The sequence below is a fragment of the Bubalus kerabau genome, chromosome 1, assembly GCF_029407905.1.
Source record: "Bubalus kerabau isolate K-KA32 ecotype Philippines breed swamp buffalo chromosome 1, PCC_UOA_SB_1v2, whole genome shotgun sequence".
Taxonomy (NCBI): domain Eukaryota; kingdom Metazoa; phylum Chordata; class Mammalia; order Artiodactyla; family Bovidae; genus Bubalus; species Bubalus kerabau.
Genome location: NC_073624.1, coordinates 203,314,650 through 203,342,129, shown reverse-complemented (window position 1 = coordinate 203,342,129; position 27,480 = coordinate 203,314,650). Strand labels below are relative to the sequence as shown.

General features: G+C 37.7%; 1 protein-coding gene across 6 annotated transcripts in view; it reads left to right on the top strand.

Moving 5' to 3' along the window:
- Positions 1 to 12,618, top strand: part of DMXL1 (Dmx like 1) — a 125,778-nt gene extending 113,160 nt beyond the window's left edge. For all 6 annotated transcript variants that reach the window (XM_055550288.1, XM_055550259.1, XM_055550252.1 and 3 more), the window contains 3 exons: positions 5,583 to 5,635; positions 8,600 to 8,817; positions 10,497 to 12,618. In XM_055550288.1, the coding sequence (XP_055406263.1) occupies positions 5,583 to 5,635; positions 8,600 to 8,817; positions 10,497 to 10,721 (496 nt within the window). In that variant the 3' untranslated portion in view covers positions 10,722 to 12,618. The remainder of the gene's footprint in view (positions 1 to 5,582; positions 5,636 to 8,599; positions 8,818 to 10,496) is intronic.
- Positions 12,619 to 27,480: the final 14,862 nt, after the last annotated feature.

Genomic DNA, 27,480 nt, shown 5'->3' with positions numbered 1-27,480 from the left:
TGTTAGTTGTGTAATAACTAGTAAGTGGCACCCTGTCCCCATCTCCCTGAAAAACTTAAATGTGGGGAAGAAAAAATTCTTCTCGTTTCTCCATGTCCATGCACACTTTTGACTTCCCTCAAAGAGCTGAGTTTGAGATTAAGGCCTTCTGAAGTTGCTGAGCTTTTTATATTTGTCCTGAGGCCTCTCTTTGCACTCAAAGTGGAAATTTTAGGAATATGGAGTTTTCAACCCTTCTTTCATAGAAATTCTTATATATATTTATGCCTCCTTTGTAACTCACAGAATAGAGTAGAAGCTGTTCCCTTTCATAGTAGGAATAAGTTTTCTTTTTGCTCAAGATTCCTTGTGTCTTGTTCTTTATTTCAGTTGAACTGTTTAGATTAGAAAATCAGTGAATGCAAAAAATAGTTTCTGTATTCAGATTTCATATAGTATTCCTTGTAATTAGATGTTAATCTGAAGTTTTTCATTTTGGAAGCTATTAGTTTTTTAAATTTTTGTCTAAAAATTAATCATACATAAGTATATTGCTTACTTGTATTTGGTGCCTTATAAATTTAAGAACTTTCTGTGTGAGTGAGATTCAGATGAGCTAGAATGAGACATACTGTTTTTTTAATTGAAGTATACTTGATTTACAATATTATGTTAGAGGCATATAGCATCATTATTCAGTATTTTTACAGATTATACTGTATAGGTTTTTACAAGATAATTGTTATAATTCCCTATGCTATATACAGTGTATCCTTGTTTCTTATCTATTTTATAATATATATGGTAGTTTCTATCTTTTTTTTTTTTTTTAGTTTGTATCTATTAATTCCATATTCCTAATTTGTCACTCCCCCATTGTCTCCTCTTTGGTAACAGGTTTGTTTTCTATATCTGTGAGTCTGTTTCTGTTTTGCATACAGAGTCATTTGTATTATTTTTTAGATTGCACGTTGTGATATCATATAGTATTTGCCTTTTTCTGTCTAATTTAAACTTCACTGAGCATAATAGTCTCCAGGTCCATCCACATTGTTGCAAATGGCAGTATTTCATTCTTTTTTATGGCTGAGTAATATTGTGTGTGTGTGTCTCACATCTTCTTAATCCAGTGTTCTGTTGATGGACACTTGGGTTGCTTCTGTGTCTTGGCTATTATAAAGTGCTGCTGTGAAAGTTAGGGTGCATATATCTTTTCAAAAGAGCGTTTTCATTTTTTCCAGATATATATCCATGAGTGAAATTGGTGGATCATATGGTAGTTCTGTTTTTAATTTTTTGAGGAACCTCCATACTGTTTTCCATAGTGGATGTACCAATTTACATTTTTCACCAAGAGAGTACAAGGGTTCCCTTTCCTCCTCATCCTCCAACTTTTTTTTTTAGATTTATGTACTTTTGGACTGTGCTGGGTCTTTGTTGCTGTGCACAGGCTTTCTCTAGTTGGCAGTGGGCAGGGTCTGCTCTCTAGTTGCAGTGCATAAGCTTCTCTTTGCCGTGGCTTCTTTTGTTGCAGAAATGGTCTCTAAGTGTGTGGGGAAGTAGTTGTGGCACACAGGCTTAGTTGTCCCAGAGCATGTGGGATCCTTCTGGACCAGGAATCAAACCTAAGTCCTCTGCATTGGCGGGCAGATTCCTAACCACTAGACCACCAAGGAAGCCCCTCTCTAACATTTTTTTATTGGAGACTTTTTGCTAACCACTCTAACAGGTGTGAGGTGATTGCTCATTGTTGTTTTGATCTGCATTTCTCTAATAATTAGTGATATTGAGCATCTTTTCATATGCCTCTTAGGCATCTATATGTCTTCTTTGGGAAATTGTCTATTGAGTTACTCTGTCCATTTTTTTTTTTTTTTAACAGGTTGAATCAGAAACCAGTTAAGATACCCAGCTGTGATTGATGTTTGGGGTTTTTTTTGTTTGTTTTGGTGGCTTTGTGTTTTAGTTTTGTTTGTTTTTTGGCTGTACTGTGCTGCACGCAGTATCTAAATTCTCAACCAGAGAATGAACTTGTGCCCCCTGCACTGGGAGCGCAGAATCTTAGACACTCAGCCACCAGGGAAGTCCTGTTCTACCCTTTTTTTTTTTAATTAGATTTTTTTTTTTAATTGAGCTATATGAACTGTGTGTCTGTTTTAGGTGTTGTTAACTCCTTGTCAGTCACATCATTTGCTTTTTCTCCCATTCAGTAGATTATCTTTTCATTTTGTTGAAAATTTTCTTTGCTTTGCAAAAGCTTTATGTTTAATTAGGTCCGGTTGGTTTATTTTTATTTCTTTTTTGCTTAAGGAGACTGATCCAAGAAAATATAGCTATGGTTTATGTAGAAGAGTGTACTGCCAATGTTCTCTTCTAGAAGTTTTATGGTTTTCCATTCTTCCATTTAGGACTTTAAACGATCTTGAGTTTGTTTTTGTATATGGTAAAGAGGAATGTTCTAATCTCATTATTTTACATGTTGCTGTCCAGTTTTTCTGCCACCACTTGTTGAAAAGACTGTCTTTCCCTCCACTGTATATTCTTGACTTCTCTGTCATAGATTGATTGACCATAAGTCTTGGGTTTATTTCTGGGGTCTCTATTCTGTTCCATTGACCTATGTGTCAGTTTTTGTGTCAGTACCACACTGGTTTATTTTTTCTGTTTTTTTACATTAAGAACTTCAGTTTATTAAAAAAGAAAACACATCTTAATATGAATGAAAAGACAAGCCACATAATGGGAACAGATATTTGCAAACACAATTTTTTTGTTTCACAGTCTCTGTGGAACAGGAATTTGGGAATGGCTTAGCTGAGTGGCTTTTCCTTAAAGCTGCAGTGAAGATGTCAGTGGGGCTGTAATGATCTGAAAGCTTGACTGGAGCTGGCAAATCTTCCAAGATGGCTTATTCACAGGGCTATTGGCAAGAATTTTTTTTCCCTGACTCTTGTCAGGAGACATCAGTTTCTTGCCACTTGAGTCTCTCTAAAGGGCTGCTTGAGTGACCTTATGACATAGCAGCTGGCTTTCCTACAGAGCAAGTGATTTCCAAGCCACTCTCCATATTCCCTGAGGTCTTTGACTACTGGATAAGTCTTCTATATCTGGATGCCTCTTTCAGTAAAGGGATTTAAATTATGTGAATTTAATTATACATGCTTGTGGACCAAAGGGTGGGGATCCTGCTAGTGTTGGAGGGTCTCCTGTGAGGTGTAGGTCAACAGTGGCTTGCCACAGTGAGTTGGGAACTCAGTGTCACACTGTTTTGATGACTGTAGCTTTGTAATGTAGTCTGAAGTCAGGGCGTATGATTCCTCCAGCTCTAGTCTAATATCTAAAGATTACTTTGACAACTCAGGGTCTTTTGTAGTTATTTTGTTCTAGTTCTGTGGGAAATGTCATGAGTATTTTGATAGGGATTGCATTAAATCTGTAGATTGCTTTGAGTAGTGTGGTCATTTTAACAATATTAATTCTTCCAATTCAAGAGCACAGACTATCTTACCATTTCTTTGTATCATCTTCAGTTTCCTTCATCAGTGGTGTATAGTTTTCAGAGTATAGGTCTTTCACCTCCTTGGTTATGTTTATTCCTAAATATTTATTCTTATTGATGTGATCTTAAGTAGGGTTGTGTTTTACCTTCTTTTTCTGATATTTCATTAGTAGTAAATGAAAGTGTAGTATATTTTTTATATATAGTCTTATATCCTTCAACCTTGCTGAATTTATTTATTAGTTCTAAATTTGGGGGGGTGAAGATTTTAGGGTTTTCTATATCATGTCATCTGCAAATAGTGACAGTTTTTCCCTTTCAGTTTGGATACCTTTTATTTCTTTTTCTTGTTTGCTATAGCTAGGATTTCCAGTAACATGTTAAATAAAAGTTCAGAGAGTAAACATCCTTGTCATGTTTCTGAATTTAGTGGCAGGCTTCCAGCTTTTCACTGTTGAGTATGATGTTGGTTGTGGATTTGTCTTAAGTGGCCTTTAATTATGTTAAGAACTGTTTCCTCTTTACACACAGTTTTATCATGAATGGACAAGTCAATAGAGAGTTATGTGTCTTTTGAGATAATCATCTGATATTTATCTTTCTTTTTGTTTATGTGATGTATTATATTTTTTGATTTGCAAATGTCTAACCATCCTTGTGACCTTAGAATTAATTCAGCTTGATCATGGTGTATGATCCTTTTTATGTATTGTTGAATTTGGTTTGTTAATATATTTTGTTGAGGATTTTTATATCTGTAGTTATCAAAGATATTGGCCTGTAATTTTCTTTTTTTATAGTGTCTTTGTCTGGTTTTGTTACCAAGATAATCAAGGTAATGATGACCTTGTAGAATCAATTTGGGAGTGTTCCCTCTTCTTCAGTTTTTTGAAATAGTTAAGAAGGATAAGTATTAGTTCTTAATATATTTAGTAGAATTCCCATGTCCGGTCCTGGACACTCAGTTACCTGGAAGTTGTTTTTGTTTTGTTTCCCCTTCCAGATTGATTTTCACTTCTAGTGATCAGTCTGTTTAAATTTTCTGTTTCTTCTTGATTCATTCTTGGCAGGCTGTATATTTCTAGAAACTAGTCCATTTCTTCTAGGTTGTCCAGTCTGTGGGCATATAACTATTCATAGTATTATGATTCTTTGTATCTCTGTGGTATCAGTTGTTATTTCTCCTCTTTCATTTCTTGTATTGTTTATTTGGGTCCTCTGTCATCTTCTTGATGAACCTGAATAAGTTTGTTGATTTTGTTTTCTTTTCAGAAAATCAGCCCTTGTTTTCATTGATTGTTTCTATTGGATTTTTTTTTTTAATCTCTGTTTTATTTCCTCTCTAATCTTGGTTAAAGTTCCTTCCTTGTACTGACTTTGGGCTTTGTTTGTTCTTTTTCTAAAAGAAAAAGTAGATGCTAGGTTGGGTTGTTTATTTGAGAATGCCTGTATTGCTGTGAACTTCCCTCTTAGAATTGCTTTCTGCATTCCATAGATTTTGGGAAATTGTGTTTCCATTTTCATTTGTCTCAGGTCTTTTCTGACTTACACTTTGATTTCATTATTGACCCATTGCATTTTTAGTAGCATGTTGTTTGGTCTGCATGTTTGTTTGTTTTTCCTGTTTTTCTCTCTGGAGTTTATTTGTAGCTTCATACCTTTGTGATTGGGGGGAAAATGCTTGATACAATTTCTGTTCTCTTAAATTTGTTGGCACTTGTTTTGTGACCTAGTATGTGACGTATTCTAGAGAACATTCCATGTGTGCCTGAAAAGAATGTGCATTCTGCTGTTTTGGGATATAATATTCTATACATACCATTTAAGTTCAGCTGATCTATTGTCATTTAATACCACTATTGCCTTACTGACTTTCTCTCTGGATTATTTGTTCATTGATGTCAGTGGGCTGTTAAAGTCCCATACTGTTACTGTATTATTATCAAATTCTTCCCTTATGTATTCTTTTATTGTTTACTTTATATAGGTGCTTCTGTACTGGGTGTGTATATGTTAACATGTATAATTGTTATATAATGTGAAACATTTTTATTCTGTTTTCAACTTTTTATGTCACTTAAGAAGTAATCTTTCTTTTTTTCAGAAACATATGTTTGTGGGACACTCTTGTAGCACCTGCCAATAGTTTAGTCCATGGTAAGTTTTGAAAGCATTTTATAAAAGTGATTTTTAAATGGATTTTTTAAAATGACACATTTAGTAGCTTGTGAGATTTATTTTGCTCATGGTAGCAAAGTATGAAAGCAGAAAAGTTTAATATGTGTAATTAACTCTTCACTGCACTTTAATGAAGGACAGCGGAACATAGATAATATAAAAATTGTTTTTACTTTGACTCTATTAACCATAGGTCATCATTGTGAGGATCAGTTATAGTATTATATCCTCTCACACCACTGTTACTCAACTTCATACTTGAAGTTACAACTAAAGCAATAAGACAAGAAAAGGAAATTAAAGATATATGTATTGGAAGGGATGAAATAAAACTGTGTTTATTCACATATTATATGATGGTGTAGAACTCCAAAGAGTATAGGGGGAAAAAAACTGCTGGAACTAATGTACAGGTATAGCAAAGTCACAGGATTCCAGATCAGTATACTAAAATCAGTTGCTTTCCTTTATACCAATAATGAACATTTGGAAGTTGAAATTTAAAAAATCACCATTTAAAATAGCACCCAAAATAATGTGATTCTGAAGCATAAATCTGTGTATAGCATCTGTTGGGAAAAGGTACAAAAAAAGGTAAAAAAGATAAAAGACCCAAATAAATGGAGAGATAGTCTGTGTTTACAAACTGTAAAACTTGATATTGTTAAGATGTTACTTCCTCCCAACTTACAGATTCAATGCAATTCTAATTAAACCCCCAGCAGTCTGTTTTGTACGTGTCAACAAACTGGTTCTAAAGTTTATGTAGAGGTGCTACAGACCTAGAATACTTGGAAACTTGGAGTATTCATATTGCCTGATTTCAGGAATCACTGTAAAGCTACAATAATCAAGCCACTGTGGTATTGGCTTAAGAATAGACACATTAGGGAGCATAGAAATAGACCTGCACATAGTTAGTAGACTCATCGTTAATAATGGCATAAAGGTAATTTAATGGAAGCACATAGTCTTTTCAACAAAAAGTGCTGTAACATTTGGGTGCTTTTATGTGGAGTAATGAACATAGGTACAAATCTTACCCCTTGCACAAAAATTTGCTCAAATGAATCATAGACCTACATGTAAAAACGAAACTGTAAAACTTCTAGAAGGAAATATAGGAGAAAATCTAGATGACCTTGGGTTTGATGATGAGATTTAGATACAACAAAAACACAATCCAGTAAAGAAATGATATATCCCAGACTTTTAAAGTTATCCTTTTGCTCAATATCTGAAGAGCAAATAACCATATAAAAGATGCTCAATATCTGTAGTCATCAGGGAAAGGCAAACTAAATTCACCATAATTTATCATACTATTCTATACACTGAAATGGCCAAAATTAAAGATTCTAGAATACCAAGTGTTGGTGAGGATATGGAAAAACTGGAACCTTCATGATTTGCTGATAGAAGAATGAAATAGTACAACTTCTTTGGAAAACTGTTCAGCAATTTCTTAATAAAATTACACATGCACCTAACATGACCTAGCAGTATATATTTTTACACAAAAAATGAAAACACATGTCCACAATTAAACTGGTATAGGAATGTTATTAGCAGCTTTATTTATAATAGCCAAAAACTGGAAATAACACAAATGTCCAACAGGATAATATGGTATATTTATGTAATACTATTCAGAACTAAAATGCATGCCCCACTGATAGATGGAACAACATAGGTTAACACCTAAAATGCATGTTGAAAGGGAAAGAAACAGGGACAAAAGAGTATGTACTATAAAATTCCATTTATATGAAGTTCAAGAACTGGCGAAACTGATTGGATAGAAATCAGAATTATGATTGCTTTTGAGGGAAAAGGAAAGGCCTGAGGGTGCTTTTTGGAATGATGAACACATTGTTTATTTTGATCTGAATAATGCTTACACAAAGGTATCCATTTGTCAAAACTCATCAAGGGTGTACACTTAGAATTTGTACATTTTACTCTATGCAAGTTTATATCTCAAAGTGCTGGAAAAGTTAAAAAACAAACAAACAAACTTATGATTAGTTTTATCTAGATTCTTACAATACTAATAACATTTTGTTGAGTACTTAGTATTTGCCAGGTAATGTATATGCTTTGACTATATTAATTAGTTTCATCCTCATACATAACTGTTAGGCAGATGGTGTTATCGTCTCTTTTACAAATGATGAAACTGAGACTTAGGTTAAATAATTCGCCTAAGGTATACATTTAAATCCAGACAAAATCCAGGATTTGGGGAATATACTTATATTGGTTTTTAGTTTCCTTATTTAGTATTTCTGTCATCTATATGATTTCTGGATTAGTTTCAGTTAATGGATTTTCTTGTCTTTATGCATGTTTTTTTGCAAGCCTGGTCATTTTTTATTAGATATATTATAAATAATATAAATTTTAAGTACTGATTATTTTTGTATTGTTTAAATATTTTTGAGGTTTTCTCCAGGACTGAGTTACTTGGAAACAGATTTGTTGAGGGTGGAGATGGGAATTGTGTTAAACAGAATCAAAGCCACATTTGGTACAGGGCAAATTTTGCACACTCATGTGCGCACACACACCCCATTGAGTCAGTACCCTTCTCAGTGCTCTGTACAATGCCTTCTGAATTAAAAGATTTTTTTCCCCACTCTGGCTGGTAAAAACAGGAACACAAATCAACCTAGATTCCCCTTTCTTATGCTATGGCCAGAAAATCCTAAGCAGTAAGCTGGGTCAGTTGTGTGGCTCACCTGGTTTGTTTCTCATTTCTCAGAAATCATTCTTCTTCAGTGCTTAGTTTCCAATGTCTCATACCATTGTTTCTTATGTATCACTTGATATTTTCATTGTTTTAGGCAGGAGAGTAAATGGAGTCTAGCATGCCACCTTGGCCAAAAGCCAGGAGTATGTTTCTTATGCTGTTATATAGTTTTATTTTTATTTAATTTTCAGCTTTTGCATGTCATGATAGTGGAGCCACTGTTTTGGCATATGCTCCAAAACATCAGCTACTAATATCAGGTGGCAGAAAAGGTTATACATGTGTATTTGACCTTCGGCAACGACAGCAGAGGCAACTTTTCCAGAGCCATGATTCTCCTGTTAAAGCCATCGCTATTGATCCTACTGAAGAGTACTTTGTTACAGGATCTGCTGAAGGCAACATAAAGGTAATTATAGTAATGCCACAATATCTCCAATGTGAAAGGAAATTTTGGGAAACCTTGGATCTTTAATCATATTGAAGACACCTGTCTCTTTAAATGATGGAAATATTGACTCCTTTGTAGTCCAGGATTAATTGCTATTTAATAAATCTCTTAATGAATAAGATTAAATAATATTTAACTTGAAAATTGCCCATTTTCCTGTTATTTTCAAATGTGCTTAACTAATGCATGCGAACGAACTGGATTTTCTGTGGATATGGCTATGACCATATTTCAGACATTAGTCTTGACTCCATGTTCAGAGTTATTGAATTCAGTTTCAGGTGCTGTGAAATATACTGACATTTTCCCTTATCCCAGATTTCTCCCTATTTTGTCATACATAGTATCAGCATCCAACCACTTAGTGCCTGATTCAAGAATTCTGATGTACCTGGATAAGCTCTGCTTATAACAGTCTTTCTGAAACTCTACTGTTTCAAACTTAGAAGTTTGAATGTTAAGCAGCTTGTTAAAAATGAATCCCACTCCAGAAATACTGTTGCTAGATTGCCCCCCATAATACCCAATTGGTAAGTCCAAGGCTCAGTAGTGTGCACTTTTATAACATGGATATAGTGGTTTTGATGAAGGGTTCCCTGTCTCCACTTTGAAGGATCTGTAGGGGTAACACTAGTCAACAGATTATTCTAATGGTCAGTAACTCACTGGGGGAGTCTAGTTTCTTAGAATCCATTAATTTAAATGCTAGTGAGACTACTTAGTACAAATAAGTTGGACTAGTTTACTTTGTTAGGACTTCGATACTGTTTTCATAATTCTCAGCCAAAAAAAAATTAACTAGAATTGTAGAGTTTCAAAAAGGTGTTTCTTAAAATCAAATATATATACCGGTTTTCATATAAAATTCTTTTTCGTTTGTTTGAAGCTAGTTTCTTATTTGAACTTTCCTCAGTTTAGAATAAGTTGTGCTAAATGTTAGATTAGTTCTTCAGTATTTTCATTCTGGGTTTGATTATTTAATCAAGTTAAAAGATTTCATAATATACCAGGTTGTATTCAGGAGTTACAATTTTAACACTCATGTCTAGAGTAGTGTGAATTAATGAATTTCTCTGGGAAAAGAAAGAAAAAAAAATTTTTTAATGAGATGTCAAAACATCAGAAAATTGTAATAATTTATCTTGCCACTGGAATATAGTTTTGCCTGATCTGAAGGCCTCTGAGTGTTTGGCACTTTCTTCTTTCCAGTGGTTCTGATTCCCTGGTGGATACTGTGCATTATGGAGAAAAATTACCCTACTTATATAGGTACACAGCAGAATCTTTGCTGAGAGAGAAAATCTTCATTGTAGTTCCCACAATATTACAAGTTTCTGTTGCATTGCATACCTAACCTTCTTGTATCTTAAGCTTTCTCATCTCTAATGAAGGGTTTAAAACACTTACTGTCTTACTGGATTAACTTTTGAAGGATGTAATAATATCAACAAGATTTAGAATATTGCAACACTCTATACAAGAATGAAAATGTTGTAACTGTAGGCCTACACAGATTTTTCTCCATTTTTGTTTTAGGAATTTCTTACTTGTATACAAAGACAGGCCTAAATCTTTTGCTTGAATTTTTAAGGTAATCGTCAACCCCAATTTTTATTTTGTCCTTGATGTAATTTCAGATTTGGAGTCTCTCTACCTTTAGTCTTCTTCACACCTTTATCAATGAACATGCTCGGCAATCCATTTTCAGAAATATTGGAACCGGAGTGATGCAAATTGAGACGGGGCCTGCAAATCACATTTTTTCATGTGGAGCTGATGGAACAATGAAAATGAGAATACTACCGGATCAGTTTAGCCCATTAAATGAAGTGTTGAAAAATGATGTGAAATTTATGCTGTAACATTTAAACAATAAGATGTATAATTTATTACCTATTCCTTGAAGTGGCAAACACATATAATGTACCGTGATCATTCTCTATACCACAAATAAGCTAATGCTTTCTTGTTTTCATATTTATTTTATGGAGCTTTGCCCTTGATGCACTGATGCCTTAAAAATTAACAAGGTCATTCAGAATTAGACTACATTGCCTAAAGTAGAATGTGTAAGTAATGCTGTAATAATACATATTTATAGTATGTTATAGTGAGTATATCATAGTGTTAAAGGAGTTTTGTTTTGTTGAAAAGTTCTTCTGCAGACATCTCTGCATGAATTTGTTTCACAGTAAAAATACCCTTTATGTAAAGGCAGTTGCACCTCAGTCATCACTTAATTTACCACATTCTCACTTCCTTTTTCAGACTTTCACATCTGAGACTCCTCTCTTAATTAATGATAGAATGATATTGGGCAAGAGTCAAAAAATAATGAATATCTCCATTAACACTGTCATTAGGACTTTAGTGATAAATGAGTCAAATGGCTCCTTATGTAAAGTTTTCATCAGTTTTCCCTCTGGAGCCCAAGTTGTGTGTGTGTGTGGTGTGTGTATATATGTAATATATCTTACACATCCTATGTGAACTGTGTGTGTGTGTGTATAAGAGAAAACTGCAAGTCTTCATTTGTTTTTGTGCCATAACAGCACTGCCACCAGAATAACAACTTTTTTTTGCAACTGGTTTTTTTTCATCTTTTTTTTTTTTTAATTTTGAATTCTCATAATCTTCAAATAAATTTCAGGAAAACTTCCAAGATTATTAAGATTTCATTGAGTCAGATTAGACTTAGCAGGCAATAATGTTTCTGTGGTGGCATATATGAGACACTTAGGTTATAAATTTGTCAAGGGATTTTTGGGCACCATACATTTTACTTAAATTTTATTTTATTTCTTATTTTTAGGTGCTTTTAGTCTCAAAGTTCTGAAAAACTTACAGCAGTGTTTTTAGAAACAAATGTGAAAAGTCAAATTAAATAGATAGTATTTACAAATGTAAAATACCTGCCAGATCTACCATTAATAGATAATAAACTAAACCTTATATTTTATTATTTTTTTGCCAAAATATATTATTTTATTATAAAAGTATGACCAAAATATTAAAAATGCACAATGCTTTTAACTTAAATGTGCTAACCCTATTTCTGTCTGTTTTGTGCTATACCTTTTCTGATTCAGAATTATAGAAAACTTGATAATACTTGATTTTAACCAAGGAGACTGGAGGCAAACGGGACTAAGTGTTTAAGCAACAACTATATACTACTTAGCTTAAATATATTTTGTTAATAGGAACATTAATAGAACATTTTTATGTAACAAAATATGGACAACTATTATCTTGGAAATTAAAGAGTCAAATGAAGCAAAGAAATGAAGGGCTGGTAAAATGAATTTTGTAATATCCTCAGGATACTTTTAAAAGTATATTGTTAAAAGATTTTGTAAATTCATAATTTTAAATGTGTTAAGCAAGTTGCGATGAAGACACTGTTATTGTGTAGAGAGTTTATGTGCACATAATAACCTGTACCTATAAATTGTGCAATACGATATGTGACTATTTGCCATGGAGAAATCTGTGACAGCATTGGAAATGATACTGTTGTTTGATGTAGTTAATCTTAAATTATTCTTCAGTAATTTCTTCATGAATCAAGATTCAAAAGGCTTTAAATTTAAACACTTTCAGTGAGACAGAAAATTTATGATTATGCTTATTAGGAAAAAGACATGGTGGATGAAGAATTAAGCATTTTAATTAAGGGTTTATATGAATAATAAATTATGTAAGCCCATATGTATTTACATCCAGAGTCATAATATTTTAAATAAACAATCACGCAGTGACTTTTTTTTAAGCATGCTATTCTTTTAAGTAATAGTTATGCCACTTTAGTTGATTTCAGTATATTGACATTTTAAATAGGAGAATTTCTGTATTTGTATTTGGTTAATGTAGGAAGAATTACATAATTTTCCCAGATTCCCTATTGTTCCTTTTCTATAGTCTTTTTAACTTAATGAGTAAGCATTATGCAAAAAAGGTGAGACTAAAATGGTAAAGGTAGTTGGAATGTATGCTTAAGTAAAAAATGATGTACATATATGTAAAATTTCATCCACACTAATGGAGTGGATACAACAAATTACATTTTTTAAAATATGTGCTTTCTGAGAATGAGGCTTTGTAATGGTAGAAGAATTAATCACACTATGAGCCTCATTTTCTAAAATGTAGGTTTTTTTTTTTTTTTTTAATGTAGAACCATGGGACAGTCAATTCTATCATCCTTTCTGGCTCTCTTTGTTTTGCCCCAATTCATTTCTCCTTAAAAAAAATTTTTTTTATAAAACCATTGCAGAATTTCTCCAATTGGTCTCAACGATCAGAACAAAGTACAGAGATATTCTTACTTAAAGAAAATCCTTATACAACATTAGAGTGGCAATGATCTTTTCATAACAGTGTTGACAACCCAGAAAGATATATATTTTACTAAACAAAAAGTTTAAATGTTATATTGCAAAAGATCACAATCCAAAGAACAGGTAGACAAGAAGTATATGTTTATAGGGAAAATTTAATGCTCCTAAAATGATAAATAATGGGAAAATAACGACACCAAGCACAAATATGTTCATCCTCATGAAAAGTTCAAAGAATGTTAAAAAAAAAAAAAAAAACAAAAAACAGTGTGGTACCACTGTTCATCCATCAAATTAGAATAAAGTCAAAACAGTGGCTTCAGTTTGGTGAAGATGCAAGGAAGTGAGCACAGTGAAACATTGCTGGCAGAACTAAACTGCTACAAAGTCATATAGATATATAATAAGACTGAAAAACATACTTTCACTGAGCAATCTTTTGAGAGATTATCCTTTACAATAAAAATACCTATGCATAAAAATATATGTATACAGATGTTTATTGAGACATCTAGTGGAGCAAAACTGGAAATCTAAATGTTAATTCATCGGTAAATTGTGGCATAAATTTTGGTAATCCATACAACAGAATATTCTCTCTGCTCAAAAAATTGTTAGAATTGTATCAGTTCATCTGAAAAAAGTTGGTGAGAAAAAATTTTCACAGTAAAAGGTGTTATATCCTATGTTTCAGATTTTTTTAGTCTTTAGTTTTAGTATGCATTATAGGGACATAGAAATATGTATGGAAGAATACATGGGAAGCAAGACTCTAACATGGAAGGAAGGAGGAGATAATACTTTTCTAAATGCCTTTAAACCCTGCTTGGTAACATGATAGCAGAAATAGTCGTGTATGTGTTGGTGAAGAAAAGCTGTACTTCCATACCAGATAGGACTTTGACAACTGATTTGTTGAGTGGTCTTGTGTTAGGAATATTCCTCTTTGAATTGTTGAAAGATAATTTTGGTGCTTGATGTTACTTTAGTAGAAAGGTTATAATGTTATCCTCAGAGTACTTGAAAAAAGTTGAATATAGATTACTTAAATGTACCTGTCAGCCTTAAAAATGTGTATGGCTTTTGCTAGTTATTTTCAAAGCTAAATGTTTGGAGTTTTTCATGACTTTTTTTTCCCCTTCTGCTTGCTTGGTTGTTGCCTGAACATCTGTGGTCTGTAATTCAGGGAGCTAATGCAGAGTTGGAGTATAACATTATTTCACAAGGCTCCTTAGAACAAGAAAAGTTTCTTAATGTTCTTTCACTGCAAATACGATGGGTGATAGAAACAGTTTGGTGTTACAACCTGTTTCTTTCCACAGTGGGAATGCCTTATCGTGTGTCATGCTAAGTCACTTCGGTCATGTCTAACTCTTTGTGACCCTTGTGTGTGTGTTGTTAGTCACTCAGTTGTGTCTGACTCGTTGTGACCCCATGGACTGTAGCCCACCATGCTCCTCTGTCCATGGAATTCTCCAGGCAAGAGTACTGGAGTGGGTTACCATCTACTTCATTTGAGATCCTTACTCCTGTATAATTGATTGCTTGGTATATAGGTATGACCTTTGTAACAGAATCTAAGCAGTACAATGTTATCAGCCCAGGATATGTGTTTTTAAAGTTTTAAAGTCTACATTCCTCCCACATGCAAAACACTCATCACCCCACCAATAAACTCCGCAGTGTTTTTATCCTGTTACTGCATCAGGGTTAGGTTTTTGAACCCCCAAGATCTCATCTAAATGAGGTTCAGGTGTATATGTGGCTCCTTACATGAGTTTCCTTAAGTACAGTACTTCTCAGTTTAAAGCCCCATGAAGTAATGAGGCAAGTTACGGGCCTCCTGCCTGTGAAACATACAATGGTGAGACAGACAGAGTAGCTGTCTCCCATTCTAAAAGATGAGAAGTAACAGTCATATGATGTCTCTGGTCCAGAAGGATTCTGAAATTTAGGTGGGTACCTGTCACCAAGTAATCCTGTCCCCTGCAAGTATTTCTCCAGAGCTCTTGGCTCCACCTTCTGGGCTGCCTTTTTTTTCCCTAAGGTGAAGTTGCTCAGTCGTTTCTGACTCTGCAACCCTATGGACTGTAGTCTACCAGGCTCCTCCATCCATGAAATTTTCCAGGCAAGAGTTCTGGAGTGGGCTGCCATTTCCTTCCTCTTAGTTATTCTTGCCACCTCTTTAATATCTTTTGCTTCTGTTAGGTCCATACCTTTTCTGTCCTTTATTTTGCTCATCTTTGCATGAAATGTTCCCTTGGTATCTCTAATTTTCTTGAAGAGATCTCTAGTCTTTTCCCATTCTATTTTCCTGTATTTCTTTGCATTAATTACTGAGGAAGGCTTTCTTATCTCTCCTTGCTATTCTTAGGAACTCTGCATTCAAATTTGTATATCTTTCCTTTTCTCCTTTGCCTTTTGCTTCTCTTCTTTTCTCAGCTATTTGTAATGCCTCGTCAGACAACCATTTTGCCTTTTTGCATTTCTTTTTCTTGGGGATGATCTGGATCACTGCCTCCTGTACAATGTCACGAATCTCCATCCATAGTTCTTCAGGTACTCTATCAGATCTAATGCCTTGAATCTGGTTGTCATTTTCACTGTATAATCATAAGGGATTTGATTTAGGCAATGGCACCCTACTCCAGTACTCTTGCCTGGAAAATCCCAGAGACAGAGCAGCCTGGTAGGCTACAGTCCATGAGGTCGCTAAGAGTTGGACACGACTAAGTGACTTCACTTTCACTTTTCACTTTCATGCATTGGAGAAGGAAATGGCAACCCACTCCAGTGTTCTTGCCTGGAGAATCCCAGGGACGGGGGAGCCTGGTGGGAGGCTGTCTATGGAGTCGCACAGAGTCGGACACGACTAAAGCGACTTAGCAGCATACCTGAATGGTCTAGTGGTTTTCCTTACTTTCTGCAATTTAAGTCTGAATTTGGCTCTCAGTCAGCTCTTGGTCTTGTCTTTGCTGACTATATAGAGCTTCTCCATCTTTGGATGCAAAGAATATAATCTGATTTCAGTGTTGACCATCTGTTGCTGTCCATGTGTTGTTGGAAGAGGGTGTTTGCTCTGACCAGTGCATTTTCTTGGCAAAACCCTATTAGCCTTTGCCCTGCTTCATTCTGTACTCCAAGGCCAAATTTGCCTGTTACTCCAGGTATCTTTTGACTTCCTACTTTTGCATTCTAGTTCCCTATAATGAAAATGACATCTTTTTTGGGTGTTCTAGAAGGTCCTGTAGGTCTTCATAGAATGATCAACTTCAGCTTCTTCAGCATTACTGGTCGGGGCATAGACTTGCATTACAGTGATATAGAATGGTTTGCCTTAGAAATGAACAGAGATCATTCTGTCATTTTTCAGATTGCATCCAAGTACCACATTTTGGACTCTTGTTGACTATGATGGCTACTCCATTTCTTCTAAGGGATTCCTGCCCACAGTAGTAGATATAATGGTCATCTGAGTTAAATTCACCCATTCCAGTCCATTTTAGTTCACTCATTCCTAAAATGTCGATGTTCACTCTTGCAATCTCCTGTTTGACCACTTCAATTTGCCTTGATTCATAGACCTAACATTCCAGGTTCCAATGCAATATTGCTCTTTACAGCAATGAACTTTACTTCCATCACACATCACATCCACAACTGGGTGCTGTTTTTGCTTTGGCTCCGTCTCTTCATTCTTTCTGGAGTTATTTCTCCACTCTTCTCCATTAGCATATTGGGCACCTAAAGACCTGGGGAGTTCATCTTTCAGTGTCATACCTTTTTGCCTTTTCATATTGCTCATGGGGTTCTCAAGGCAAGAATACTGAAGTGGTTTGCCATTCCTTTCTTCGGTGGACCACATCGTGACCTATATGTCTTGGGTGGGTCTACAAGATATGGTTCGTAGTTTCACTGAGCTAGACAAGGCTATGGTCCATGTGATCAGTTTGGTTAGTTTTCTGTGATTGTGGTTTTCATTCTGTCTGCCCTCTGATGGATAAGAATAAGAGGCTTGTGGAAGCTTTTGATGGGAGACACTGACTAAGGGGGAAACTGGGCCTTGTTCTGATGGGCGGAGCCCTGTTCAGTAAATCTTTAATCCAATTTTCTGTTGATGGGTGGGGCTGTGTTCCTCCCTGTTGCTTGACCTGAGGCCAAACTATGGTGCAGGTAATGAAGATAATAGTGACCTCCTTCAAAAGGTCCCATGGACACACTGCTGCACTCAGTGCCTCTGACTCTGAAGCAGGCCACCACCGACCCACGCCTCCCCTGGATACTCCTGGACACTCACAGGCAAGTCTGGGTCAGTTTTCTATGAGGGTCACTGCTCCTTTCTCCTGGGTCCTGGTGCTCACAAAGTTTTGTTTGTGCCCTCCAAGAGTCTGTTTCCCCAGTCCTCTGTAAGTTCTGGTGGTTATATGGTGGGGTTAATGGCGACCTCCTCCAAGAGGGCTTATGCCATACCCAGGTCTGCACCCAGAACCCCTGACCCATAGTTCTGGATCAGTCTCTCTGAGCTGGGCATGCCTTTTGTGCCCTTTCCAGGGCTGAGCAGCTCAGGCGACCAGGAGCTTGGCAAGCGCACTGTCCCACGTGGACCCTGCATCTCAATCACCTCCCTGGTCCTACTTGGCTTCCGTCTCAGGTGTGCTGTATGTCTCCTCTGGAGAGCTGATCTCAGGCTGTGACTCTTCTGGTGGATGTCAACTATACATGATCTCAGGATGATGTGGTTAGAAGCTGGGAGCCTGCTCACAGTTTGGTGGAAGATGCCTTCCCTGGGACTGAGATTGTAGCAGCCCCTCCTTGCCTTCTGGCTCTGGCTGTTGCAAGTCTGCCTCTCTGCCTCTGGTCAGGGAGAGGCTGGTATGCAGCCAGCTGGCTCTCCTTTGGTATCCACTCAGTCCTTTGTTCTGTGAGCAGGCCAGCTATGCCTTAGGTTTTTAGGTTAGAGCCTTTCACAGGAAAGTTCTCTTTTCTGCAGTTGCGGTTAGGCATGTATTCTGTGGTTTGGTTTTGTTTATTTTCTCTCCCAGTTATGTTGCCCTCTGAGATTCCAAAACTTCCCACAGACCTACCTGTGAGAGGGTTTCCTACTGTATGGAAACTTCTCCTCCTTCACGACATCTCCCCAGGACAGGTCTCTGTCCCTAACTCTTGTCTCTATTTTTGTCTTTTAAATTTTGTCCTACCTCCTTTTGAAGAGAATGCGGTGCCTTTCTGGGTGCCTGATATCCTCCGCCAGTGTTCAGAAGTTGTTTTGTGGAAGTTGCTCAGCATTCAAATGATCTTTTGATGAATTTGTGGGGGAGAAAGTGGTCTCCCCATCCTGTTCCTCTGCATCTTGAAGCAGCAAGCAAGAATACACAGAAGAACTATACAAAAAAGATCATGACCCACATAACCACCATGGTTTGATCACTCACCTGGAGCCAGACATCCTGGAATGCGAAGTCAAGTGGGCCTTAGGAAGCATCACTCTGAACAAAGCTAGTGGAGGTGATGGAATTCCAGTTGAGCTACTTCAGATCTTAAAAGATGATTCTGTGAAAGTGCTGCACTCAATATACCAGCAAATTTAGAAAACTCGGCAGTGGCCACAGGACTGGAAAAGGTCAGTTTTCATTCCAATCCCTAAGAAAGGCAATGCCAAAGAATGTTCAAATTACTGCACAATTGCACTCATCTCACACGCTAGCAAAGTAATGCTCAAAATTCTCCAAGCCAGGCTTCAACAGTATGTGAACCATGACTTCCAGATGTTCAAGCTGGTTTTAGAAAAGGCAGAGGAACCAGAGATCAAATTGCCAACATCCTCTGGGTCATCGAAAAAGCAAGAGAGTTCCAGAAAAACATTCACTTCTACTTTATTGACTATGTCAGAGCCTTTGAGTGTGGATCATAATAAACTGTGGAAAATTCTGAAAGAGATGGGAATACCAGACCACCTGACCTGCCTCCTGAGAAATCGGTATGCTGGTCAAGAAGCAGCAGTTAGAATGGGACATGCAACAACAGACTGGTTTCAGATTTGGAAAGGAGTACATCAAGGCTGTATATTATCACCCTGCTTATTTAAATTCTATGCAGAGTACATCATGCAAAATGCCAGGCTGGATGAAGCAAGCTGGAATCAAGATTGCTGGGAGAAATATCAATAACCTCAGATATGCAGATAACACCACCCTTACGGCAGAAGGTAAAGAACTGAAGAGCCTCTTGATGAAAGTGAAAGAGGAGAGTAAAAAAGTTGGCTTAAAACTCAACATTAAGAAAACTAAGATCATGGCATCCAATCCCATCACTTCATGGCAAATAGATGGGGAAACAGTGGAAACAGTGTCAGACTTTATTTTTGGGGGCTCCAGAATCACTGCAGATGGTGACTGCAGCCATAAATTTAAAAGATGTTTGCTCCTTGGAAGAAAAACTATGACAAACCTAGACAGCATGTTAAAAAGCAGAGACATTACTTTCCCAAGAAAGGTCTGTCTAGTGAAAGCTTTGGTTTTTCCAGTATCATGTATGGATGTGACAGTGGGACTATAAAGAAAGCTGAGCGCCAAAGAATTGATGCTTTTAAACTGTGGTGTTGGAGAAGACTCTTGAGAGTCCCTTGGCCTGCAAGGAGATCCAACCAGTCCATCCTAAAGGAAATCAGTCCTGAATATTCATTGGAAGGACTGATGCTGAAGCTGAAAATCCAATACTTTGGCTACCTGATGCGAAGAACCGACTCATTGGAAAAGATCCTGATGCTGGGAAAGATTGAAGGTGGGAGGAGAAGGGACAACAGAGGATGGGATGGTTGGATGGCATCACCGACATGATGAACATGACTTTGAATAGGCTCCAGGAGTTGGTGATGGACAGGGAAGCCTGACGTGCTGTGGTCCATGGGGTCACAAAGAATCGGACATGACTGAACTGAACTGAAGTCATTCTTTTCCTAAAAAAGAGGCTCATGTTTTTAACTGTAGTTTCGTCACCCTGTTTTCCTGGTTAGAAAAGTTGGAGCACGCAAAGACCTCTTTACATTTTGTACTGTTCCTGTCCTATATGGTTCAGTCTAGTAAAATTGCTTTTAAAACATTGTGGGTTCCTTGTTTTTATATTATAATTATATTAAATTATAATCCATTCATTGGATAAAAGCCACATCCATATTTTATTTCTGATACAGGCTCTACTTTGGGGCCCCTGTGAGACTGCTGTGTTAAACTGTTCTGAGTTTCTACTAGGTGTGATATCAAACAGTTGTCCTAACCTACCCAATCTGTACCTTGACTTCTATTAGGAAAAATGTTCTCTACCATACTCATACTGTTACTTTAAGGACATGTTATGATAAACCTCTGAAAAGAAATAGAACTGGAGAGAGTTGAAGGAGTAGACAATCAGAGAATGATCTTGAAGGATGGTGAAGTTGTAGCCATGTTTTGAATCTGGCATGTTACTAATACACTCCCATGAAACAGTAGTTAAAGCACAGTGGCCACATAGGTATTTTTGTGGGCTATATTTGAGGTATATAGCCCATAGGTATGAAGCCTTGCCTCAGTGCTTTTAGCCTGTAGGAAATATTATATGCGTATCTTCTCTGTCCACGATGCCTGGAGTGCCCTTCTCTCTCCCTGATCAGCTTGAGTTCATCCTTTTCAACTTGGTTGGATGGAATCTCTGTGAAATCTCCATTCCCCCAAGGAATGTGAATCATCTCCACTCTCCTCCCAATGCATACATTTTATTGCACATTTCACAGTGCCATATAGTTATTTCCTTTTCACTCTGAAAGAGGAGGCTGGTACTGAATAAGTGGAGTAGAGGCTTGAGGCAAATGAAGAGTACAAGAGAAAGCTGGGTCAAAAGATTTTTTAAGACTCTACTACTGTGTGATATTAGTTACTATTATCTTCAACTGGGCAGAAGTAAAAATAGAAGGTATGTACAGAGGTATTTCTGGCATGCAGCTCTAGTTACAGCTATCTCTACTTTATGTGATTTATATGGTTTGGGGTCTTGGGGGTAGGTGATCTGAGAGGATTCAGTTATTCCAGATACAGCTGTAATTATTTCAAATATAATTGGCCATTGAATGATGGACTAGTTATTAGGAGCTTCCTAGATACTGTTTTTGTTTGTTTGTTTGTTTTTATTTTTATAAATCCAAATGGAAATATGAAAGTACTAGTTTGAAAAAGAAATGATCCAAGTACCTTTTGGCCCAAGTAAGATAGAAAAGGTCAATATCTTGTTAATTTCTAAATATCATCACACTATGAAGCAAGGTGGAGTCCTTTGTCTTTATTCAAGAGAAGTACGGCTGGTTGTTCTTGGACAACAGTGACACACATTTCCTGGAATTGTAGATTCCTTCCCAGGTCCCTTAAGGGAAGCACTGAGGCACTGGCCACTCCGAATTGTTTCTACTGTCAGGTCTAGATGGCCCTAGTAAAGACGTGAGAGAAGCTGGTAGGATCCGTGGTGCTATTTAAATTTTATATTTTAGCATTGAAAAAAAATATTTTGTGGGAAAAGTATAGAAATTGAGAGGTTGACGATAAAAGAGAATCGATATTCAACAGAATACAGCCTCTGTAAATAGAAGGGAGGACTCCTCAGGGACCCTGAAAGCTGATGAATGGGTTTGCTCTGATCCACCGGGATCAGAGGAAAGGAAGTCAAGGTGATTGTGGATGTAAATAGCATCTTTGTTAGCTGGGCTAAGTAGAGAAAATTCTGTATTGATGATCTGTGTATTTTCTTTGAAATAGGTAAGATTGTATATCAAGTGTAGGAAGGGTTAGGGGTGTGAAAGATGTCTTGAGGAAAGGGATAAAGATTGAACTCCCTTCTTTCCATCACTGATGCAGGAGAAAATCCAGCCTGCTTGAGGATTTAACATCAGGGATCATGAATCTGCAGAGCATCAGTTTTCACATCCTTTGGTTCTTAAGTAGCACATACGAATATGTGGACTGGATAGAAAGATGTGCCAAGTAATAGAAGGACGATGGAGTAAAGCAATGAGAGGCATTAGCAGTGAGTGGCTGAGGTTCTGGCTCTTCAGGTTAGGCTGGCAGGAAGGGAAGTCAATAGAGATTCAGGTCTGCACGAGGTAAAGAAAGCATGTGAAGACCAAGGATGAGAGGCCATAGTAGGGGTGTGGAATGATAAAGAGAAAGACTAAAGAATCTTTATATCTAAATAGAAGTATCCCTGGAGAGTGCTGCTCCAGGGCACAGCTTGAGACAAAGGAGGCTGAAATGAAGCAATGGTGAAAGTTACTGGGTTAAGGTTACAGACACCACGACGTCCTGGCTGACCCAGGAATCATGCAGATGGGGTTCCTCCTATCCCACACAGTAGAAGTTTTACTGATGCTCTGTGCTCTGTCCAAAGTCATGCAGCTTACACAGAGCAGATCCATTTCTAGAACACTAGGCGGTAACAAGTATCACCGCCCATGGACTTTTGGGGTCTGTTTCTAATGATTTTAAGGAGTAGGGAAGGCCTGCGAGTGTGTAAACCTTTTTAATCCTAATAAGACCTGCCTTTGTCCTTTTCTCCACTGGGTGGCATCACCAAAGACAGCCTGCCAATCCAGAAACCCAGTAAATCGACCTAGATTAATCTCCTTCCTTCAGCCCCCACATCCCATCAATCTCCAGGGCCTTGTAAGTGTTGAATCCATCTTTCCATCCACTTAGTTTAAGCATTCAGCGTCTATAATTATTTCCTATTACTGCCAAAACAAATTAACACCAATTTAGGAGTTTAAAACAACATACATCTATTACTTTACAGTTTTACATTTCTGGTCAGAAGTCCAGTAGTGGGGGTTGGGGGAGGGGGTGGGTGGAGGGGGTGGGTGGGTCTCACCAGGATAAACTCAAAGTGTCAATCGAGCTGAATTCCCTTCCAGAGGCTCTAAGGGAGGATCCATTTCCTTATGGTGTTAGAATGAAATTCCCATTTTTTTTTGTTGTTGTTGGCTGAGGTCCATTCCCGGCTTCTGGAGGCCACCCACATTCCTTGGCTCCTGACCCAGGTCAAGTTCTTCTCATACTTTGAATCTCTATGACTCATTCATCCTCTTTATGGGAATCATATAATTAGATTAGATCCACCCAAATAATCCAAGATAATCTCCCTATCTCATTCTCTTTGACCTTAATCACACCTGCCAAGTCCCTTTTGCCATGTAAGGTAACATATTCACAGGTTCTGGGGATTCAGGTGGGGACATCTTTCCTGAAATTCATATTCTGCCTACTGCTGTATCCTAGGACTTCTCTGGTGGCTCAGGCAGTAAAGAATCCGCCTGCAATGCAGGAGACCTGGGTTCAGTCTATGGGTCAGGAAGATCCCCTAGAGGAGGGCATGCAACCCACTCCAGTATTCTTGCCCAGAGATTACCCATGGGGTCACAAAGAGTCAGACACGACTGAGCTGTATCCTAACTGATCCATCCTTGCAATGACTTCATAAGCAAGTTTCCCGGGTCTGATGTTTTCTATGCTGTTTTCAGAGAAACTTTTCTAGAACATTTGATATGTCTCCCATGCTTAAAATCCTTCTGACTTTCTACTTACCAAAGGTCAAATTAATATTCTTCAACTCCTACAGGAAGAAAACACTTAGATTTGGTCTTTTTCTATTGTTCCACTTCTTCACCAACCCTTCTTAATGCTTGAAAAATGTTTACCATGTCCTTCCTTAGAAGAAGGAAGCTCCCATTCGTTCTTCTAAATTGAGCTCAGACATTACCTCCTTCAGAAAAATCTTCCTGACTCTCCCCTCCCCACAGGACAGTGTCTTAAACATCTCTGAACCTTCTGAATATTCCTATTGTGGTCATTAAACCCAATGTGTTTACTTTCCTGTGTCCCAACCATACTCTGCCACTTACTAAATGTGAAGTGTTGGTAGATTATTTTATTTCATTATGCCTCCCTTTCCCTTTGTAAAACTAAGGTAGCTATGTTGTTCAGTACTCAGTCGTGTCCAACTGTTTGGGACCCCATGGACTGCAGCACACCAGCCTTCCCTGTCCTTCACTATTTCACCAAATTTGCTCAAACTCATGTTCAATTAATTGATAATGCCATCCAATCATCTCATCCTTTGTCGCACCCTACTCCTCCTGCCCTCAATCTTTTCCAGCATCACGGTCTTTTCCAATGAGTTGGCTCTTCACATCAGGTGGCCAAAGGATTGGAGCTTCAGCTTCAGTATCAGTCCTCCCAATGAATATTCAGGGTTAATTTCTTTAGGATTGACTGGTTTGATCACCTTGCTGTCCAAAGGACTCTCAAAAGTCTTCTCCAGCACCACAGCTTGAAAGCATCAATTCTTCAGCATTCAGCCTTCTTTATGACCTCTCACATCCATACATGACTACAGGAAAAACCACAACTTTGACTATACGGACCTTTGTTGTCAAAGTGATATCTCTGAGTGATGTCTCTCCTTTTTAATATGCTGTCTAGGTTTGTCATAGCTTTTCTTCCGAAGAGCAAATGTCTTGTAATTTCATGGCTGCAGTCACCATTTGCAGTGGTTTTGAAGCTTAAGGAAATAAAACCTGTCACTGTTTCCATTTTTTACCCATCTGTTTGCCATGAAGTGATGAGACCAGAAGCCATGATTTCAGTTTTTTGAAACTAAGGTAGCTATAGGATCTATAAGTTGTTATGAGGATTATAACAGTGACCAACACATATGAAATTTTGCTAGTATTACTAGTATTTCCAGCCCTCTGCACAGAACCATTATATAGTAGGTGCTTAATGGAGGATACCCCACGCCCAAGGTAAGAGAAACTCAAGTAAGATGGTAGGTGTTGCAAGAGAGCATCAGAGGGCAGACACACTGAAACCATACTCACAGAAAACTAGTCAATCTAATCACACTAGGACCACAGCCTTGTCTAACTCAAGGAAACTAAGCCATGCCCATGGGGCAACCCAAGATGGGCAGGTCATTGTGGAGAGATCTGACAGAATGTGGTCCACTGGAGAAGGGAATGGCTAACCACTTCAGTATTCTTGCCTTGAGAACCCCATGAACAGTATGAAAAGGCAAAATGATAGGATACTGAAAGAGGAACTCCCCAGGTCAGTAGGTGCCCAATATGCTAATGGAGATCAGTGGAGAAATAACTCCAGAAAGAAGGAAGGGATGGAGCCAAAGCAAAAACAATACCCAGCTGTGGATGTGACTGATGATAGAAGCAAGGTCCAATGCTGTAAAGAGCAATATTGCATAGGAACCTGGAATGTCAGGTCCATGAATCAAGGCAAATTGGAAATGGTCAAACAAGAGATGGCAAGAGTGAATGTCGACATTCTAGGCATCAGCAAACTAAAATGGACTGGAATGGGTAAATTTAACTCAGATGACCATTATATCTACTACTGCGGGCAGGAATCCCCTAGAAGAAATGGAGTAGCCATCATGGTCAACAAAAGAGTCCGAAATGCAGTGCTTGGATGCAATCTCAAAAACCACAGAATGATCTCTGTTCGTTTCCAAGGCAAACCATTCAATATCACAGTAATCCAAGTCTATGCCCCAACCAGTAACACTGAAGAAGCTGAAGTTGAACGGTTCTATGAAAACCTACAAGACCTTTTAGAACTAACACCCAAAAAAGATGTCCTTTTCATTATAGGGGACTGGAATGCAAAAGTAGGAAGTCAAGAAACACCTGGAGTAACAGGCAAATTTGGCCTTGGAATACGGAATGAAGCAGGGCAAAGACTAATAGAGTTTTGCCATGAAAATGCACTGATCATAACAAACACCCTCTTCCAACAACACAAGAGAAGACTCTACACATGGACATCACCAGATGGTCAACACCAAAATCAGATTGATTATATTCTTTGCAGCCAAAGATGGAGAAGCTCTATCAGATCAGATCAGATCAGATCAGTCGCTTAGTCGTGTCCGACTCTTTGCGACCGCATGAATCGCAGCACGCCAGGCCTCCCTGTCCATCACCAACTCCCGGAGTTCACCCAAACTCATGTCCATCGAGTCAGTGATGCCATCCAGCCATCTCATCCTCTGTCGTCCCCTTCTCCTCTTGCCTCCAATCCCTCCCAGCATCAGAGTCTTTTCCAATGAGTCAACTCTTTGCATGAGGTGGCCAAAGTACTGGAGTTTCAGCTTTAGCATCATTCCTTCCAAAGAAATCCCTATACAGTCAGCAAAAACGACCAAACGCTGTGGCTCAGATCATGAACTCCTTATTGCCAAATTCAGACTTAAATTGAAGAAAGTAGGGAAAACCACTAGACCATACAGGTATGACCTAAATCAAATCCCTTATGATTATACAGTGGAAGTGAGAAATAGATTTAAGGGCCTAGATCTGATAGATAGAGTGCCTGATGAAATATGGAATGAGGTTTGTGACACTGTACAGGAGACAGGGATCAAAACCATCCCCGTGGAAAAGAAATGCAAAGAAGAAAAATCGCTGTCTGGGGAGGCCTTACAAATAGCTGTGAAAAGAAGAGAAGCGAAAAGCAAAGGAACAAAGGAAAGATATAAGCATCTGAATGCAGAGTTCCAAAGAATAGCAAGAAGAGATAAGAAAGCCTTCTTCAGTGATCAATGCAAAGAAATAGAGGAAAACAACAGAATGGGAAAGACTAGAGATCTCTTCAAGAAAATTAGAGATACCAAGGGAACATTTCATGCAAAGATGGGCACAATAAAGGACAGAAATGGTATGGACCTAACAGAAGCAGAAGATATTAAGAAGAGATGGCAAAGATATTAAGAAGAACTGTACAAAAAAGATCTTCGTGACCCAGATAATCACGATGGTGTGATGACTGACCTAGGGCCAGACATCCTGGAATGTGAAGTCAAGTGGGCCTTAGAAAGCATCACCATGAACAAAGCTAGTGGAGGTGATGGAATTCCAGTTGAGCTATTCCAAATTCTGAAAGATGATTCTGTGAAAGTGCTGCACTCAATATGCCAGCAAATTTGGAAACCTCAGCAGTGGCCACAGGACTAGAAAAGGTCAGTTTTCATTCCAATCCCTAAGAAAGGCAATGCCAAAGAATGCTAAAACTACCACACAATTGCACTCATCTCACACGCTAGTAAAGTAATGCTCAAAATTCTCCAAGCCAGGCTTCAGCAATATGTGAACCGTGAACTTCCAGATGTTCAAGCTGGTTTTAGAAAAGGCAGAGGAACCAGAGATCAAATTGCCAATATCCACTGGATCATGGAAAAAGCAAGAGAGTTC